Source organism: Metopolophium dirhodum, chromosome 1 (assembly GCF_019925205.1).
Source record: "Metopolophium dirhodum isolate CAU chromosome 1, ASM1992520v1, whole genome shotgun sequence".
Classification (NCBI taxonomy): Eukaryota; Metazoa; Arthropoda; class Insecta; order Hemiptera; family Aphididae; genus Metopolophium; species Metopolophium dirhodum.
The window spans coordinates 120,890,580-120,911,361 of record NC_083560.1 but is presented as its reverse complement, the minus strand read 5'-3'; the positions used below and the strand labels follow the sequence as shown (position 1 = coordinate 120,911,361).

The window sequence follows — 20,782 nt, the reverse complement described above, 5'->3', positions numbered from 1 at the left end:
TAAAATACTATATAAAAAAAATACTGGTTGTTTTTTTTCAAAGACATTATAATGGTTGTGATTAAAATATTCAAAAACATAGTTTAATGTGGTTTATATTCTGCAGGGTAATATTACCCTCTATTATAAAAAAAAATCAAATTTAGTTGATTCTATAGGACAAGATCACTATTTGCATGGTGTGTTTGTGAGGACAAAATTACTTTAGCACTGGGCGACTTAATCCTTTGTTAACTCAAAATGTCTATGATAATAACTTTTGAGTTTTAACATATACACTGAACTAGGCAGGAAATATAATTAAATTATACAATTTCAGTATACAATGTATTAAACCAGTCATTAATATTAACAACTCAATTGATCATAACTCATAGCCAATAGGTTTGAATCATATAGTGCTTTTCTTTAATTTAAAAAATATATATTTACAATCTTTACGACAAGGTATAAAATAAATAAGTGGTGACATAAAATAACATTAATTGTAGAGTAGGAAGGATCCCAGCAGTGCCACCTGACAAGAAATATAATATAGTACCTACATAATAAGTAATAACTAATATGGTATAGGTACATCTACTATCTGAGCAATTGTGATTAAAACATTTGGGACTTTAGAGTTATGGATCAGCTAAATTATCAGTCATAAAAAAAAACAATATTTGTTAAATAAAATACTTAATACCTACTTATTAGAGTTTTTTTTTGAAAATACAAGACAATTTATTAATTATATTCAGTTAGTTTTTGCCGTGTCAAAGTTTGTAAAGCATCTTAAGCGATCTGAAGTCAGTCTTATGTACTATACGTCTATAATCTAATGTTGTTATTATTTTAACAAATGTAGAAAGTAACACAGACGTTAGCTGTTTTTATTATAATATTATTACGAATTGTTAATTGTCATTTATTTTATTAAAAAATTAGAAATTACAATACACCTTTAAAATTTATATCAAAAGTGTTCAACCAGCAAGCAGTGCTTTCCAAAAAAAGTGGATGACAATTGAGTTTGAAAACAACTTTAACTCCGTATGCGCAACTGCAAAGTTGAGTCGACTGAGTCAATTAGTGTTGACATCAGTTTACTATTTAGTAAGTGTTTCTCAATTTCTCATTATTCTCAGTTGTCAGTAGTATATAATTATTTTAGTATTTTACTAACAGACGTACTATAATATATTATTCATATCACGATTAATGATATTATCACGGACAAGATACGTCGCCAAGGTGTATTGATACACCAGCTGCTGCTGCTTGCCCGTCGCATAGATATTATCATTGAACTGGAACGCTCACAGTATCACTAATGTAAATAAATCCGAGCGAGTGTGTTAGAAAGAGATAGAGAATACTCCATAAATGGAATCGACGACCGTCAATTTCAGATTTTGGTGCTTTCTGAGCAATGGATATTGTAACGAATCGGTCTTATCACAAACAAATTGATGTATATAATATGTAATATATATATTATGATAAGACCTCTGCTAGAATGAGAGACAAATAGTCTTTCTCTCTTACCCATTCCGGCATGCTACCCTCTACATTGTTATTATAGCCATGGCCTATCCATTCTTCAATATCTACGGTCCGTCGTGGATATTATGAAGATATCACGATAAGAAAAAATTACTATCAAACGAGAATACACCAAAACCATACTCTTACCTTACTCCGTTTAAATGTTTAAGGTCCATGACCAAAACAATAGCAGTGATAGTTAATGATAGGTAGCCAATAGGATTATTACGTTTTTTTTTCCTTGGACACAAATTATTACGTGAGTAGATCGTGTTTGCTCGTGGATCATTATGTTTGGAAATCCATTGCCTTATATAGTGATAGAAACGTATAGAATGTAGGAATAATTGTTATGTAGTATATAGTACATAATAATAATATGTAACAATTTAATTTCTTGATCGTTAACAATAAATAATAATGAATTAAACTGTATACCTAAATGTAAAAATGAATCTGAACAACTCGTTGTTAGGCAGGTCCATAAACAACGTTATCTTCTGAAACAAGCAACAAAAATTTGACAAACAGTTAGTTAATCTATGTTCTTACTAAATTATTCATACAGTTTTATACAATATGATTCCAGGAGCTGTGTGTAAAGCATTAACGTAAGTCAATTTTGAAACAATTAGTTATTAATTATTGTTAATATAATTTTTTTTCTTATATATATAATAGGTATATATTAATATGTAAATATATCATTGTTATTTATAGACTTTTATTTGGTGTAATGTATCCAGCATATGCATCATACAAGACGGTGAAAAACAAAAATGTGAAAAATTATGTAAGATAATGTTTAATATACACTTAACTTACGAGCAGGGCTTAACTTATTTGGAAGGTCTATTTATTTTGTTATCTTAATTAATTAAATTAATTTAAAAACATATACCTATTAAAAAAACTATAATTTACTGATGGCTTAAGAGGACGTGATACCCGCATGTATTGACTCCATCTTACAAGTGCGTAACATAGCAAATTGTATGCTCAGCAAAACACGTGTAGCTCTGTTAGTTTTAATAGTAGAGTGAATTAACCTCTTATAAAATCTAAAGGTAAGATTTTTATCCAAGCAACCTCATGAGCTTTTCGTTATATTTTAATTTTAAAGCGAGTTATGAGTATTTTAAGATGTATATACAATTTACAATTTTAAAATACTCATAACTCACTTTAAAATTAAAATATAATAAAAAGTCCATGAGGTTGCCTAAACAATAATCTTACCTTTAGATTTTATAAGAGGTCAATTCAATCTAATTTTTAAACTAACAGAGCTACACATGGTCTGTTGAGCGTAAAATTTCCTATGTCACGCACTTGTAAGACAGAGACAACACATGCGGGTATCACATCCTCTTAAATATGTTTTTATGTAGGTATTTACAGAGTAATTACTCAAGCATGCGCATTGCTCATTCCTATTTTTTTCCTTTAATAAATTATTTTATTCAAATTCTGATTTAAAAAATGTCTACACACTGATTGAATAAAGACTATATTTTCATTCTCTATAACCTCTCTTTATTATTATAAGCATGTGCACAAGTGGTGGGGGGGGGGGGGGCAGCTACTCCTTCTGTGAGCTATACTTTTTGAAATATAAGGCAATCTTATATCTTGAACCATGGCTGATATTAATCATAAAATTCATTAACTGAAATTATCTTTAAAAATATAAAAATAATTAACAAGGACAATGTTACCAAAAATCTACTTCCAGCAAAGTCTGCCCATGCCTTAGTTTATTATTAAGAGGGCGCTATACCTGCATATTAAGTTATCGTCGTCTTACAAATGTAAAACATGGCAAAAACTGTTATGGGAAGCTAAGAACCACTCAAGTACTCAGAAACAACTCATTCGAATTTAGATTTAGATGCGTCAACAATTTCAAAAAAATCATCACATTAACAATTCAGAGTAAAAGAGTGATCCTTTTTTTTTTAAATATATCTTTACATTGTTATGTTTTATCCAACTTCTTGAATTAAATAAAAATTTTCTTCAGTATTTAAAAAAATGGTATTCAATTGTAATTTAAAACTCCAAAAATCAAATATTTTGAATTAACGCATTATTGAGGGGGGAATGAGTTGATTTACCATGTATAGGTAAGGTTTGGTTATTAGCTAATATATTTCATAATAGAATATGAATATATTAGAAATTACTTAACCACTCCTAGTTTTGTCAATAAATGGCTTTTACAATATACTTGTACGCACTATAATTATACTTAATAATCACAAGTTACTGAATTTCTATGTTTTTACTAACATTATGCATCTTAATTTGAGCATGACATTCTGATATCACATTCTTCAATAAATCAGTTTACATACACTACAGTTTTTATTATATTTAAATTCAGACTGAGGTTACAAAATATTCAAGTTATAATATTCAAATTTTACAAAAGAATTATGGTTTGTCAGAAAATACAATGCTAAATTTCTTAAATATGTCCCAAGTAACCCGGTATTAGAAGTATTTTATTTTAGAATTGTTTAAAATAATGAAAGTACATATTTTTGATTATAGGTTAAGTGGATGATGTATTGGATAGTTTTTGCAGCATTCATTTGTATCGAAAGCTTAACTGATATATTCCTTGAATTTTGGTAATGTATTTTCATTTTAACTTGTTGGATTAAAACTAAAACAAAATGTTTACCTCATGTGATTAAAGGTTCCCATTTTATTATGATATTAAATTGCTCGTGCTGTTATGGATTTCTTGTCCATTTACAAAAGGTTCAACAATTCTATACAAACAACTAGTACATCCAACTTTGTTAAAAAAAGAAACGGTAACAAGAATGATTAAAATTTTAAAATATAAAACCATTTGTCAATTATATATTATGGTTATTTATTGTTTACAGGATATTGATGAATTTTTGGTCAATGTTAAATCACGTACCTACAATGCTTTAGCATCAACCGCCAAACAAACATTTCAAATGACAGCTGCAATTGTTGCCCAGCACACAGTAGTAAATATTCAATATACATTATACAAAATAGGAAATATATGACCAAAAAAATCAGATCAACTTAATATTATTATGTAACATTATAGTGGACTTTAAATTGCAAAATAACTTGTATGTTTGTATCATTATCAGCACCTGAATACTCTGGTTTTTTATTTTTACGGCCTCGAGTGTTTTTATAAATTGGCCCGCCAACTACAAAAGGTTTGACCACCCTGGTTCAGATAAACAAAATTGTAGTCAATTTTATTTAATTTCTCTTAAGTTAACTCAATAGTCAATAATATTTTTTGCCATAAACTTATTATTTTTATTGTACTAGTCATAATATCTACTATGATTTAGCATACCTACTTATTCAATTTAATTAGAAAGTAGACTCTCTATTACACATAATTGTTTCAGGTTATTTCTTGCTCATTAGTAAAAGTCATGTAAGTTGCATATTTTTCATTTATTCTTAGAATATCTCAAGAAAGATACAAATTTGTTTCACGCTTTTCTGATGTCAAGTACTCAATTTTTAATTTTTATTACTAATTTTCCTATGTTTAAAATGTGGAGCTATTAAACTAATTAAAAATTGTAATTCTATTTTTAGATATGTTCTCATGTAATTTATGAATGGAAATTAACACATTTCCTTGACATTTTTTCTACATTATCGGATGTCTATAGAATAAACTATACAGCCATCATATTATACTGAATCAAATTTTATTTTTCAAATTATAATTTATTTTATCAATGAATGGCTAAATAGGTATCGCCAAACAGGCAATTTACTGTACAATTTGATTTTAAAGACAATTTAAATGTTTCTTTTTTTTCTTTTTTCTTTATTTTGCATATTTTCCAATTTTTAATGTTATTTGAAACTTATTTTTAGCTTTTATAATATTATTTTATTATTTGAATTAATTGTGGTTTTATACAAAAATATAGTCAATGGTTATATTAAAATATAAACAAACCATCTAGAATAAATTATAAATACTAGTATTTAAAATCAATGGTACTAGTTATATTTACTTTTTATTCTATAGGTTGGGCGTATGCCTATGGTTCTTCAACAAATGGTTACATTGGACAACGAATATTTACCACAAAATCCAGCTGCTGTCATAAGAAAAGTAAAAAAAAAGAAACCAGAAACCATTATTATAGAAGATACTGTATCCGATTCATCTTCTGACTCATTGCCAATAGAATCTACTATTGTAGTTGAAGATGTGCCCATTCAGAGGCCTAAACGTAGTAAAGTGCAATATCAACAAAAATCTAGTAAAATTAATAAATAAGAGACGGTAATTTATAATTACCATGCTATGTTCCATTACAAAAATATCTTGTCATAACAATAAATCTTTTTAACATGTACCAAAAATATATCACAGCCCAAGACAATATTGCACGGTTTTTTTAATTTTCACTTCCACAAGTTGTAAGTTTGTAACCACTAAAGTTTTCCATTTTTTTTTTTTTTTTAATTATTAGTTTATTTCAACATATTTACATTTTTGATGTTGAACAAAATAATGTTTTAATACTGTAGAAACCTATTATTTTATAATTTACTATATTCTTATCATACATTTACTAATTTAGTTATAAGATATAATCTGTGACATAAATAATTAATAAAATAGAAAGACAAAATATATAAAAGACTAACAAATAAAGGGTATATAATCAATAATCATAATATTATGTTGCTCACACTACAGTTGTTTCCTTATATAACGGTGCTACTTATAAGTTAATTTATGTTTAGAAATAATCTTTATTTTTAGTAGGTAATTTCATCTCATTTATAAATATTGAAAAATATATAACTAATTAAATTGTTTTTCCATCAAGTATTATTTGGAATCTCCTTTATACTAAGTATTATTTTGAAAATGTTAAAACTATTGTTTAAGAATACATTTAAATTTTGTAAAAATTATATTTATTTTTGAAAGTATTATCTTATAAATAACATGTTTTTTTTATCTAGTCACAAACACCATCACAAAATAAATATTATACATAATCTGTGCTAAGACTTTAATTATATTATTTACATTAGTTTAGTAATTTTAGACAAAATCAAACGTTATTGTTATTGTTACTGATTTGTATATTTTATTAATATATTCATATTTATTACGGTGACAAAATGTTTTGTTGGTAATTTATTTAGTTTTACCTATTAAAATTTAAAATTAATTTTAATTTATAAAGTAAAATCCTAGTGATTTGATTATTGTCATTATTAATCATCATTTAAAATAAAGGTAATTTAAAAATGACTATAATGGCTAGGCATATAATCATAATTCTTAATAATTTATAGAGACAAAGAGGTTTAAATATTTCAATACACTTTTTGCATAGTGTGTGGTGTTGTTACTATTCCAGAATATTCCACATTTTTAATATTTTTGTAATTTTGTTGCAATATTTTTTCAGTGTGATCACCTGGATAGAAGAATTATGTAGCAATTTATTAATGGTTGTTAATTGAATGTATACCTATAGTATTTTAGTGAAATACATCAGTTTACCGAATAACTTATAGCTGGTGTATACTATATTACAGAGAAGATAACATAGTTAAAAAATAATAAAAATATTGAAATATTATTTTTTTGGAGATTACTTTGATAATCAATTTTACTTAGGTGAAAATACTTTGCTCCACCATCAGTAACTTATCCAAACTTTATCCTGGGAATCTACACATACACATCAAAAACTGTAAGTTTTTTTACGATAAATCAGTTTTTAAGTGAGTTATTCGTGTAAAATAAATGTAAATTAAAAATGCTCATAACTCACTTAAAAATTGAATTATCTATAATAATCGTCCGTTTCGCAGTGAGGCGCTCGTGGTAACCAACGTAACCCAGCCGTACAGCAGGCTTTGACTAATAGCTAGATTGTTGATTTACAAATACCAATTTGATTCTACAGCTTGAAAAAGTAAATTGTTCCACTGTGCACAACGTGGCTTGTGGCCGCGCACCGTATTCATTCGTAACGTTCCGGTTAACTACAAAGTATGTCAATACTCGCATCACGCTAAAATTTTATTTTGATTTTCCGCTCATTTTTTTCATTCACCTTCAAGGACGAATTTGTATTGTTATAATTAATTATAATCGGTGTTATTGTTAATCTCATATCGTTAATGTGTAGGTGTATTATAGGTACATAGGGATACTTTTTTCAAAGCATGTTGCAAGTATCTTATAGATTAATGTTGAACTATTTGTAGCTATGTAAGTTCCCAAAAATATTATGTAAAATTAAGTTAACTGTACTTTGCTCACATCTGTTAATATCTTAACATTTTTATCAATAGATTATTATTAAAATGAAATTTATTGAAGGCTTTAATATATTAACTTAAAAAGGTGGGCAAGTGGACATCCACTCTGCTGTACAGTAGGTTACTAGTGGGTCACTGTATAATGGATGGTATTAAATTTGAATTCGATGATATAATATCATTGTATAAGAAAAATTGAAATATGAAATTGTTCGTAAACAGCTCAAAACAAGTCAAAATATTTTGAACATTTTATTTAGTATAAGAATTGATAAAATAAACAAAATAAGAAAAATGCTACACGAGAAATCGAGTAAATATCCAATGTTGTAAAAATTTGAATTTCAAACGCTCATAAAGATTTAATTTGACTTTCTTATAAAAAATTTTTTTTTTTGATGAAGGATTATAATCTTATAAGGAATCTTGTATTACATTTTTAAATCTTAGATTTAAAAAGAAAACTTTTTATGAATTTCTAACTAAAAATAATTTGCAAAATTTCGTGTTTTTTCCGTATTTTGTCAATATTTGAACAGCATTTAAATGCTTATAAAAAAAACTGTAACTAAGGATTTCTAATATTTTTTAAACGTCATTGTAACAACATAGTAGGAGCTTTGTATTAAATTTTCAAGCTTTTTTACCTAACAAATAAACTTTTATTGACATTCATAGAAAAAAAACCTAAAAAAGTTGGAAACTAAGTATATCTGTAAACAGCTCAAAACAAGTCAAAACATTTTGAAAATTTTTTCATGTATAGAAAAGGCTAGTATAAACATTCAGTGAAAATTTCATGTATTTATAATCATTTAATTTAAAGTTACACTAAAAGCCAAAATCGATTTTGTCAAAAACCGATTTTACGTAAAAATTCCCGTTTTTCCTTAATTTTTATTTTGTTTTTCCAGGCACTTTTGAAAACTATTGAGAATATTTGACCTCCCAAAAGTACCAACTAGATTCACTTTGCCATCGAACAAGATACTGAAGTTGAAAGTCGAAGCATTATTTCGACTACTAATCGTGTACACAGACCCAAAAATAAAAAAAAAAAATAAAAAAACACACATCATTGTAAAATCAATACATTCATCGGTCCGCTCAGAATCTAAAATTAATTTAATATAGCCTATATTATGTTGGGTTTCGAATGTACACTATATGTACTACACTACTACTCGGTATAACATTTGCTCGATATCTGAATTTCTAAAAATGTATTTTTATTTTAGTATTTATTTATATAAATCTATCAAAAATTAGATACTATACCTATAACTTCAAATATAGATGGTGACAAATGATGTGTCATTATTGTTATTTATACGTAGTTAAGCATACCTTTTTGCATTTATATTTTATACTATGGTTCAGACTTCAGTTCTGTGTTACTCGTATATGTTTTGTTTATTAGGACGAAGGGTATATTTATTTCGTTGGGCTTTTTGCCTTTTTTTTTTACTGACTACTATTTGAACTACCTACTTACTGATATTAAACATTTCCAGTGTTGGGTAAATTACTTTCAAAATGTAATGAAATTACGTTACTCGTTACTTCAAATGTTTTCATTTAAATTTAATTTGCATTACCTAAAATTATTTTTATCACGTTACATTACTTTTTCATTTAAAGTAGTGCGTTACAAATAACGTTACTTTTTTATTTTTTGTAACAGTTATTATTTTTTTTTTTTGAACCATAATAATATTCAATTCATTTGATTCAATTATTATGTATATATTTTACAATCATAGACTTAGTGATAATAGACCTATTATGTACAAATGTACAATCATCTCACCTGTATGGCTATATTGTCATAAGTCATAAATCATTTTAATTATATTTATATTTAAACCAAACTCTTTTATTTCTGCTAATAAAGCGATAAAATGTATTCCCATTTAATACAATTTTTTCCTGATTATTATTACTATATATTAACCGATTGGGATTTTTTTAATTACCTACGCCCCTGATTGTATATGTAATAATTATAACCACTCAGCTCCCTAAAAAATGTATAGTTATGGGCGTTATGGCCACGAATTATGATATATTTTAAGTCGTGCTATGCTTAACTAGTGATAATTTGGCCCATAGTGAAAATAATTTGTATATACTACATACGCCACTGCTACCCAACACTGTGCATTTCTATTTATTTTGCTAATAAATAATTATAATAATTATTAGGGTAATTTTTGATCATTTTGTCCATTAATGTAAAATTAATATATAGAAAAGTATTAGTTGTGTAAACATTCAAATAACATTAGAAAATATATAATATATTACATAATAATATTAATATAAAATGTCCACAATGTTTATGTTTAAATTACCTACCCTTTTGAACTATAAGTTTTCCATGTTTTGTTTGGTGCGAAACGGTTTGTACCGTTCACTATAATTGCCGCCCGGTCGATACAATAACAATGTTATCAATGTTGTAGGCTAAACAGTAAACCACGACCGTTGTCTTCTTATTTAAATAAAATGCTCGTTCCGTTTTCTTGAGTTTCATAAAATATAAAGATAAAGATTTACTTTATCTGTTATCATGACATCATGTTGAGTTCTAAGTTTTTGCAATTTGCATCGTTACGGTTTCAGTTCCTCCAAAAGTTCAATGTTTCAAGTAGGTTTATGTCTTATGTGGTAGAGTTGTACCGTACCTTCGTTCGAAAGTTCATGTGTGTGATTTATTGCTCTTCAGTTGGTTTCCTATGTAAGTATGATACCTATTCTGATCGCTTTCTGCCACCCATCAAGCACCTTCTATATTATGTTTCATTGTTCCTGTGTTGCCGTCAGTCAAAAACCATGTTGTCTGTGAATTGTATTGTGTATCGTCTGCCCTGCTAATATTTTTTCCCTTTTCTAGGGTGGTCGAATTATCAGAAATTGTGCGTGAATCAAAGTGTTTTGTGAACCTTGTGACGGCAGTATCAAACTCAACGCTCCAGTGACCAGCGTTCCCGTCTTGGCTGCATCATTGTTCTTTGGCCTGTTTCGTGTTGATGTCAGTGACTGTGGCTGGGTGGTCACACTCAGGCGAGATTATTGTTGTTATTGTATCATTGTTATTATTATAACCATGTCCCCCGGTGCGGGTAGTGTTGAGATGAAATGTGAGTATTGGTCAACCAAGTATTTATAATATTATTTTTACTAATCATATTAATGGCTGGTGGGTGAGCTTAGGTAGTTACCTTCTGGGCAGTTCTGGCGTCTGCAGGCTGATATTAATATTATTTCTATATCTATTTTTACCTATTGAATTGAGCTAACTCGTTATCATATTTTTATTGTTCTCAATATCAGATATCTGACCCATTGTACCTTGTATATTATATTATATAGTATAATTATTATCATTTTTCTATATTACTTATTATATTTATTATTCTAATTAAATCTGCAATATAATTTCAAAGAATCATAACAAGAAATGCTTGTTTCAATTAAGAAATTGTCTAGGTATGCCGTGAATGTTATAAGTTTATATTTATGATTAATATTAATGCAGAAAATACATTTTTAAAAATTGTTTTCTTGTACACAGTAGTAGATTCATAAGTATACATTTAATTTGTCGTTGAAAGTTTGAAACATATTTTTATATATTTCTTAGGTTGAATAGGATACTTTTTACTTAATCTAAAACAAGAAAATATTGGTCTATTTTACCTTTTCAGTGTTCTACTATTTATGCTCTGCAACCAGTGTATGCTATGTAAATTAGAATATATTTAGGTTGACCTAACCTAACTTTTTTTTATTCAGCTGGATTTTTCTTATTGATGTATATTTCATAAGGGACCATTTAAAATATGTACTTGTTTTTCTGGCCAACATTCAATTAGAGCAGTGTTTCTCAACCAGTGTTATGCGGAAAGTACGCTAAGAAAATACTAAACAATAAACTACTACAGTAAATTTAAAAAACCCTAAACTTCTATGATTTTGAAATTTTATTATATGTGATACATATATACAATTTCGGTATTCACATAATGTTAGTTAGAATACGTATAATTATTAATTATATGTGTAAAAAAAAACTTGTAGTTCAGAAATATATTTTAACTAAATTAATAATTATTTTTGAGGTACTATTTATTGCAATATTAATATATTTATTATATGCTAAATGATATATGTGAAATGTCATAATCTTCAATTCTGGTGGTTTGTAATTTGTCTAAAAAAGCATTATTTTTGCCTAAATTAGAAAAAACAGAAAACGGTACATATACCTCAATGTTACAGTAGGGGAACGTACAACTAGCGTGGTTAGTTCGTCATTACACTGTTTTTAGTCACGCTCTAAGATTTGTGTTCCAACCTGAGTAGATAACCGTCATATTAACTCTTGTTTTCATGATCATGATATTTTATTTATAATGACCAGGGCTGTGAATTTAATACACTAAAAAACCTTAAAAATGCAATAAAATATGCACATAAAATGCAAAAAGTGCAATATAAAATACCAAGAATTATAGTATAAAATTTTTTATGTATTTATTTTGTTAAAATAATAAAACAAACTTTAATATATTTATTTACGGGTACCTTATTCATATTTAATCTTTACTATTGCATTGGACAAAAAAAAAAAAAAACAAAAAAATGTTTTTCAAATATGTCAATTGGCAGAATTTGATTAAAAATACCAAAAAATGACCTAAAAAATTAAAAACTTCAAAAAATGCAAAATAAAAGTTTCATAAATGGATTTGTAGTTGAATAATTCAAATTATGTACTTACAAAGCTACAATCACCCAAAAATAATGCACTTTCCTACAAATTCATAGCCCTAATAATGATTATTGTATAAAACTATTTCCAACATTTTTTTAGAAATTATTTTCAATGATCATTCCAGAATTGGTATTATTTGTTCAAATATTTAAATTAATAGATTTGCACTTATAATTTAGTAAAACTATCTAAAAAATGAAATATAACTGAGGTAACAAGCTATAGACAGTATAATAGATCAAGCTCAGATTGCTTTGATATAATGGATTTTTTTTCTTCCTATTTTAATCATGATTATGGTGATATAACTATGACAAATGAAATGTTTTTAACTTTTATATATATTAGAAAAAAAATTTATATTATAAAATATATTCAATATAACATAATATATTATACAACAAAAATAAATATTAGATAAAATTAAATTTAAGTAGTCCTAAATACATCATTCTTATTTTAAATAAACAATATACAGTTTTATCAAAATATATTTGCACCATAAACCATTTGCATTTACCGTTGCACCCGCATGACATTGTGTTGTCTCCGTCTTACACACGAACAACATTACAAAATTTTGTTCGCTAATTTCAATAGGGTGCTGCTAGTTTTTATATTAGAGCGAATTGACCTATTATCAAACACGATCCCGGGTTGGCGTTAGTAGTAGGGCCCGTCAGGCCGCCGCCGACCTGTGATCGTCACTAGTGCATATTGAATATTTGCTTAAAAATAATTCGGCTATAGAGGCACCGCTATATTATTTATCACGGCCATACCAAAAGCCAATTATTGCAGTTGATTTCTGTTTCCTGCTTTTTTTTTAAGTGAGTTATGAGTATGCAATACAATAATATTTGAAAATGCTCATAATGCTAATAAGTAATAACTATTTATAACTCAGTAGTCGGTAGGTACTTATTACTCGCATGTAAGCATCCTGTAATAGTCAAAAATAACATTAGCAATACATAACCCCTTAAAATTTAATGTTTGCAAAAACTCGAATTTAAGGTGTTCAATATAGGCAATTTGAATGATGTTTGAGAAGTATTAAAAATTTAAATATTAAATATATTTTAAAACAACCCTATTTAGAGTATATTAAAAGTGGTGCCGTGTCAAATGGTTGTTGCAAAGTAATGTTATTTTATGGAGAAACAGTTTCGCAAAAAAATATATGATAACCACTCTAATGGCATTGATGATGACTTTCAAATTATATTGACTGTATTACATTATATTATATATTTATTTGTTTATATTTTCTGTTGTCAAATTTTTATTTTAGATTACCAATTACTTATACAAGTATCGTCCAAGATTAGAATATTATTATTTTGGAATGGACATACTCAACTTCAATATACAACAAAGTCGCGATCACAGTATTCCAAGCTACAAGCAATTTGAAAAATATTGTGGGACCAAAAAGTAAAAATATAGATAATGAACAAGATTTGTTGAGATCATGAAGCCAGTTAATGTAAGTTAAATAACATTTTAAATAATAATATACTGTACAGATTACTTTCTTCCTTTTGTTATATTTAGTTAATTGATAAATTGAAGCAGTACACAACTTGGAACGATATAGAGCTATTGATAGGTGCATTGTTTGAGAAACACGAATATCACACAATGGTTAGCCCAACAATGAGGTGTATCATTAGAAAACAGTTTATAAGAACTAGAATAATTTGCAGATAGATATTTCTATGATTTACCAAAAGTATTCATCGAATGTAAGTACAACTGAATTATTTTTAATGAATGGACTTCATTTTAACCAACTTTTTAAATTTAAGATCAATTGGCAGAAATTAGAAACGTGACCAGTGCAACACAATGATGCAGAAACGAGTATTTTTAAAACCTACAACTCCCGATTAGCAGCTTTGTAATTCCTATGTAAATATATTGAAAAAACAGTATTATAGTCGGGGACACGAAAAGTGGCGAGTGACCGACGCGATCCAAGCGGTTAAATCGTCTAATGGGTTCTTAAACAGCCAATACTAATTCCGCGCTTTTTTAAAAATATTTTCATATTATTTATAATAATAAAAACCAAAACAACAAAATCGTACTAAAAAATTTAATTTAAAAACATCTTATCATTTTATATGCTTATGTTATATATTTACAAATTATTATTTTTACAAAATACTATAAACAACATATATACAATTTTAATTTACCTAATTAAAGTCGAAATTAGTTACCAAATATGTCTTCATCATTATCTGTGTCTTCATCATCATTTGAATCACTATCACCTGGTAATATGGTCAATATAATAGGTTCTAATATGGCATCCCTGTGAACTTCTTTTTCATAGTCTTGCGATTGAATAGTTTCTGCATGTCGTACACATTTCTCCCAGTCTTGTACAGTCACTGAATCTAACGCTTCATGAGTCAAACGTTCAACGTCTACCATCTTGAAAGTGTTATTTTTTTTGGTAACTTCATTTTTAACTTGAGCCCAAATCAACTCAATAGCGTTATACTGGCAGTGATAGGGAGGAAGTCGTATCACCTCATGACCTCTTTCTAATGACAACTGATCAAGGAGATACAATTTTTCACGTGGCATTATATTTTTCACCTTCATTTTGAGTTCGGCTAATGTTTCTAGATTACTGTAGGGAATATTTTTATCTTTAAGCCATTTTTGTACATCCGATTTTCTAGAACTACTCTTAGGATAATTTTCAGCCAAGGTCGAATGATATGAAGCGTTATCCATAACAATAATAGAGGGCTCTTCAAGATGATTGAGTAATTCAAGAAACCACTCTTTATACACGTCAGCATTCATTTGGTTATGGTAGTCTGTAGTATTACCAGTGTTACTACGAAAAACTAATTTTGAATCCTTAATAAAACCGTAGCGGGCGCATCCTGCGTGACATACAATCAGTTGACCACCCTTGCCAATTGGAACCTTTAATCCTTCCGTGCCTTCATTGTTCTGCCAAATAATGGATCGTGAGTGATTTTGATTAACCCAAGTCTCATCAACATAAACAACAGGGCGACTATTGTTATTTTTACGCAGTGTGCAGGTGGGGGTACATGCTATGGTATTTCATTGTACATTTAGTATAAAAACAACCCCTCTTTCCCCACACAATGCAAGGGAAAATAACAGCTGCAACAAACCATAGACCTATATAACAGGTCTATGCAACAAACAACCTGAAAGCCATAGAATAAAAACAGTAACCTTATTTTTTTTATGATGTGTACAATGCACAAAATGTTACGCTGCGCGCGCGAAATACGCCGCATGTTGAGAACCACCGACCGTAGGCCGGGTGTGGGTTGGGGTACAGTCGAGGTCACACGCCACTTTTCGTGTCCCCGACTATAGGTAATAATATAATAATAATTATCTTCTATATAATATAATATATTATATATTAATAAAAATCAAATTCTGTTTAAGAGGATGTCAGTGCACTATTTGTTTTCTCTCTCTGACCTATGTGCCACATAGAATGCATTAACACAGAATCATTTTTTCTATGTTTTTATGTTATCTTAGAGTAACATCAACCATTACAAAAATGATAGAGAATAATATTTTTGAGAGAATAACATATCGGTTTTATATTGTATTGTTGTTTGACTTTGTATTTAACATTCAAAATAAACAAAAAAAATGTTGTAAATTTAAATTATATTTAAATTGTTCTGAGACAATATTTAGACAAATTGATATGTCATTCCCTCAAAAATATTATTCTCTCTCTTTTTTACAATGGGTGATTTTACTCTGAGATTTCTTTAACATAGAAAAAATGATTCTGCGTAAATGCGTTTTGTCTATGTTGCGCGTGGGCCAGAGAGAGAAAACAAATAGTGCGCTGACATTCTCTTAATTCTGGCTAAATTTATTTTTTTTTATGTTCGTAATTGTCAGGATAAGACTTGTAAGAAAGAAAAATTTAGGAAATTCCGCTGGAAAAGTAAGAAATTAAGATGAATGTAAAATACAACAGTGCCACCACCTGTCCAACAAAATATAAGTTAAAAATACACCAATGGCGTAATATTATTTTTTTTTTGTATTTTTTTGTTTATTATAGGGCTGCTATTGGTTACAAAAAACAAAATAGCTATTATAATTTTAATTTTACTAATTTTAGACCTATATTTTATAATTTATCAAAAAAATCAAAATTACTGTTTTAAAAATCTTAAATGGAGATTAAGATGGGATAAACGATGACCATTAATTAAAGGAAATCGGTTTATTTCAATATATTATAATGGTAGCATATAATTTAAAATAATATTAGTCATTAATAGATTTAAAAAAAGTCAAGGGCACAATATATCTAGCTTTTATGTTAAAGCCATAATAATGTTCTTTATGTTAAAAAAAAAAGAAAATTATTACCTACTATACCTTTAAGTTTACGTATTAGGTGGTTAGGTTAGGGGGTTAGGTGGTACTACCCAGTATATGTGAAATGTTATGATTAATGTGTTAAAAATGAATCAAATTTTTAAGTTAAACTTAAATTTTATTGTATTTTTTGATCATAGTGATAGTGATTTTAGAGACTTACCCCAATATCTTTGAATAATCAATATCAATAAATCTAAACAACACTAATTATTTAATAATGAAAAATGCCAAGTGGAAGTATTAAAACCAAGACTTCATTTTGGTTATGTTCAAGTAAGAACATAAATAATATTATTAAACAGAGTTACATACTTACGTAGTACCTATGTATTCAAGGATAGCAATTATATTTTTAATAACAAAGGCAAACATTTTTTTTTAATATTATAATTTATGGTGCAAGACTTAATATATAAAAAAAAAAAAATGTTTTTCAATTTTCCTTACAGAATCTAAAAGTAAATATTTAAATGAGGTTTGATATATTATAACTTTTAACTTTGTTAAGAATATTTTTAGTTGTTATAGTTAAAATTATGGAATAAATTAAATAATTAAGTATATTTTTATTTTTATTATAGATATTTTATTCAGATTAACATGACATCAATAGATACTGTATTATGAAAAATGATGAAAAAATACATGGTTGTACTTCAAACTCAATCAAGATACCCAAACATCAGATTCATGTTACACTGGAGGTCTAATATATTTCAATTTTAAAGATAGCTTATCCATAAGGAGTTAAGATAATGAAAGATTAATAACTTTGGATACTGATTTTTTTTGGACTCTTTAGAATAAGATAGTAAAAGATAGAGAAAAATGTACATTTTAGTTGATAAAAAAAATCATATAATTTAATTTAATGATACAACAGTATAAAAATACATGGTTAATTTAAAATGTAATATAAACTTTAATTTGGTTCAATCACACAATTGGATGGATTGGTTGTATTACATTATTATTTATTACAATATGCATATAAAAATTATTATTTCTAATGATGAACTAACATAAATGTATAAAATGTATATATCTATCCTTATTTTAATTTGAACAAATTAAATAAAAGAACTATCATAAACTATTACGACTATTAACAATAAATTATTATTATTATTAATATTATTTCAAATTCCTAAAAAAGAAAAAGAAATATAAGATAAATGTATTTCTGAATTTGACATTTGTATATAATTTGTAATGTTATAAAAATGTTATTCATAACAAATAATATAATATACTGTTAAAATTTCCTTAATGGAATTGTTCTTTTCATAAAGTGAATATCCACACTTCATGAAACCATATTGTGTAATAATACATTTTTTACACAATATGATTGGTTACTTTTATGAAATGGATAGTCGTTCTGTACATTATATATGGATAACATTTTATTAAATAAATATTTTTTGACATTATGAAAATTATTAATAGATTTATTCATCACTATTGCAAAATACTATAACTGCATGACAATATTAATACAAATGATAATTTTTTTTTTACATTTTATTGCTATATAGCTAAAAATTACTATAAAATGAATAGAGTTCTGAATGGTTCCTTTAAACATAATAATAAATGAAAACAAAAATGCAATAATAAATAAAATTTTAGTATAAAGTATTATTGGTTAAATTCATTTTTGATCTTTTGAAAGAAATAATTTAAAAATTACTTAATAACAAATAAAAATAATTAAATTAAACTTAAGACTTATTTTCTAGATAAAAGTAAAAATAAATTAGTTCTAATATTAATAATATAATGTGTAAAATTAATAATTATTTTATTTGATTAATAATATATTGCAGTTTTGGGATTCTGAAAATGGCAAATAAATTAGACAATGTGGACATCCATTTCATGAAATTTTATCCTTATTATTTTTTTAAAAAAAAATGTATTATTCACAATATGGATTTTTTTTCATTAAATGGATGTGACTTATTATTATAATGTATAATATATATTTGATCAGATCATACCAAATGTAAGTAATGTTTGTTTTTCACAACTATATGTGCTTATTTTAAAATATATGAATATCAAGAGGTAGAATATTTAAAATTGTAGAATGCATTTGAGCATCTATAATCAATTTATATAAAATAATGAATAACAATTATGATAGTTAAAATGTACTATAAGTAACCTACTCATATCAGTATAAATAAGATTATTCTGGTACTGTTATTGTAATAATGTCTAAAATGACAGATTTCTAAACCACTGAATAATAGATAGATTTTTTAAATATCTAAATAACTTTAGTTCCCTTGGACCATTACAGCCATCAGAATCACAAGTATAAATACATGTTCGATATTCTACTACATCACCTGGCCGTTTAAGATATTTGCAGTAATTTCCTAAATTATGAGATGAACAGTAACGAGTAACTCCGAGTCCTCCTATAATAAATAAAAATTACAATCAATTATCAAATAATATTTTTTTACAAAATAATAAGATCATAGTTACCTCTGTGTAGGCCTATCTGTGTCACACAATAAGCGGCATCGTTAATACTTGTACAGGGTTGGGGACGTAGGCTGTCTGAATCTTCCATATTTTCTGTACAAAGAAATTGATGGTTGATGTCGGTACTGTTGCATTGAAAACATGATATACATACAGCTGGACAACAATAAAAAAATTGTTCATATTGTGTTTAATACCACACATTAAATCTAACAAGCCTTAAAATATTCAGTGTAATATTTACCAGTCCTTATGGTGGAAATAAATGCGATAAGAACTAATAGAAAAAATGTATTTGGATTAACCATAATTTAAAAATAAAATCAAATACAAAAATATAATTTTAACACAACGTAAACAGTTTTCAAATGTCAAAAACCAAAATTTTAAATAGGTACTTATATGGTTTTGGTTAGATCTATTCAACTACCATTGAATATAAGTACTAAAAAGTAAATTCTTGAACTATATATACCTACAACAGTATAGAAAAATTTAGGTATCTTTAGGTAAAACTAAAAGTGAGAATAAATAGGTAACAAAGAAACAAAAAAAAAACAAAAAGGTACCAATTCCCATAAAAATTGAGAGACAAAAGAAAACATTAAGAAGGTAATCTCCAAGACAATGTATTGTATGATAAAGTCATGGAAAAGACGGTCAGTACCAATGGAAGAATAGTTAATTAAAATCACAAATCTTACAAAATTCGTGATTCAAATACAGGTGGATATAGGATTTTAGACGGGTTTTTTGCCAAACACACTATTGTATCGTCTTTTGTCACCTTTAGTTTTCAATCGACATACCCCCTAGCTTTAACCATTTTCTTTTCCTCGGGTGATTTTCTGTCTTTGTCTAACACACGCGCAACTTAGTATTTTGGACGTGTTTTTTGCCAAACATAGTAATTCATCTTATGAAGCGATAATAATTCTAAAAAAAGATTTGAATTTTTCTTCAAGTTAACTTGAAATCGTCTTTCCCACATTTTTGATTTTTTGATTTTAAGTTCTCCAAAAATTGAAATACGTAAATGTTTAATTACTCTATTTTAATATAACGTTTTTAGGAACGTGGGGGATAATATCAAAGATATGAGAAAGACGATTTCAAGTAGAGAAATTCAAATCTGTTTTTAGAATTCTTATCGCTTCATAAGATCAATTACTATGTTTGGCAAAAAACACGTCCAAAATACTAAGTTGCGCGTGTGTTAGA

At 27.0% G+C, this 20,782-nt stretch overlaps 3 protein-coding genes across 3 annotated transcripts; 1 reads left to right on the top strand and 2 right to left on the bottom strand.

Moving 5' to 3' along the window:
* Positions 1 to 1,208: 1,208 nt before the first annotated feature.
* On the top strand, positions 1,209 to 6,703 carry LOC132936110 (receptor expression-enhancing protein 1-like). Its single transcript, XM_061002797.1, has 6 exons — positions 1,209 to 2,141; positions 2,251 to 2,323; positions 4,087 to 4,166; positions 4,235 to 4,355; positions 4,431 to 4,541; positions 5,588 to 6,703. Exons 1-6 carry the CDS (start codon positions 2,110 to 2,112, stop codon positions 5,840 to 5,842), a joined length of 672 nt encoding a protein of 223 aa, XP_060858780.1. The 5' UTR covers positions 1,209 to 2,109; the 3' UTR covers positions 5,843 to 6,703.
* Positions 6,704 to 14,857: 8,154 nt separating this feature from the next.
* On the bottom strand, positions 14,858 to 15,463 carry LOC132953597 (uncharacterized). Its single transcript, XM_061025977.1, has one exon. The coding sequence runs from the start codon at positions 15,461 to 15,463 to the stop codon at positions 14,858 to 14,860; it is 606 nt and encodes a 201-aa protein (XP_060881960.1).
* A 2,477-nt stretch (positions 15,464 to 17,940) lies between these two features.
* Positions 17,941 to 20,364, bottom strand: LOC132935746 (U-scoloptoxin(05)-Cw1a-like). The gene is made up of 3 exons (XM_061002360.1): positions 19,806 to 20,364; positions 19,562 to 19,717; positions 17,941 to 19,491 (listed from the first exon to the last, which is right to left on the bottom strand). Exons 1-3 carry the CDS (start codon positions 19,867 to 19,869, stop codon positions 19,286 to 19,288), a joined length of 426 nt encoding a protein of 141 aa, XP_060858343.1. The 5' UTR covers positions 19,870 to 20,364; the 3' UTR covers positions 17,941 to 19,285.
* Positions 20,365 to 20,782: the final 418 nt, after the last annotated feature.

Excerpts from the sequence above, each read along its gene's own strand:
- LOC132935746 (XM_061002360.1), bottom strand. The coding sequence starts at position 19,869 with ATGGTTAATCCAAATACATTTTTTCTATTAGTTCTTATCGCATTTATT. Across the intron at positions 19,718-19,805 it reads TATTTCCACCATAAGGACTG|CTGTATGTATATCATGTTTT; the intron begins GTAAATATTACA and ends ATTGTTGTCCAG. Across the intron at positions 19,492-19,561 it reads ACAGATAGGCCTACACAGAG|GAGGACTCGGAGTTACTCGT; the intron begins GTAACTATGATC and ends TATTTATTATAG.
- LOC132953597 (XM_061025977.1), bottom strand. The coding sequence starts at position 15,463 with ATGAATGCTGACGTGTATAAAGAGTGGTTTCTTGAATTACTCAATCAT.
- LOC132936110 (XM_061002797.1), top strand. The coding sequence starts at position 2,110 with ATGATTCCAGGAGCTGTGTGTAAAGCATTAAC. Across the intron at positions 2,142-2,250 it reads GCTGTGTGTAAAGCATTAAC|ACTTTTATTTGGTGTAATGT; the intron begins GTAAGTCAATTT and ends TGTTATTTATAG. Across the intron at positions 2,324-4,086 it reads ACAAAAATGTGAAAAATTAT|GTTAAGTGGATGATGTATTG; the intron begins GTAAGATAATGT and ends TTTTGATTATAG.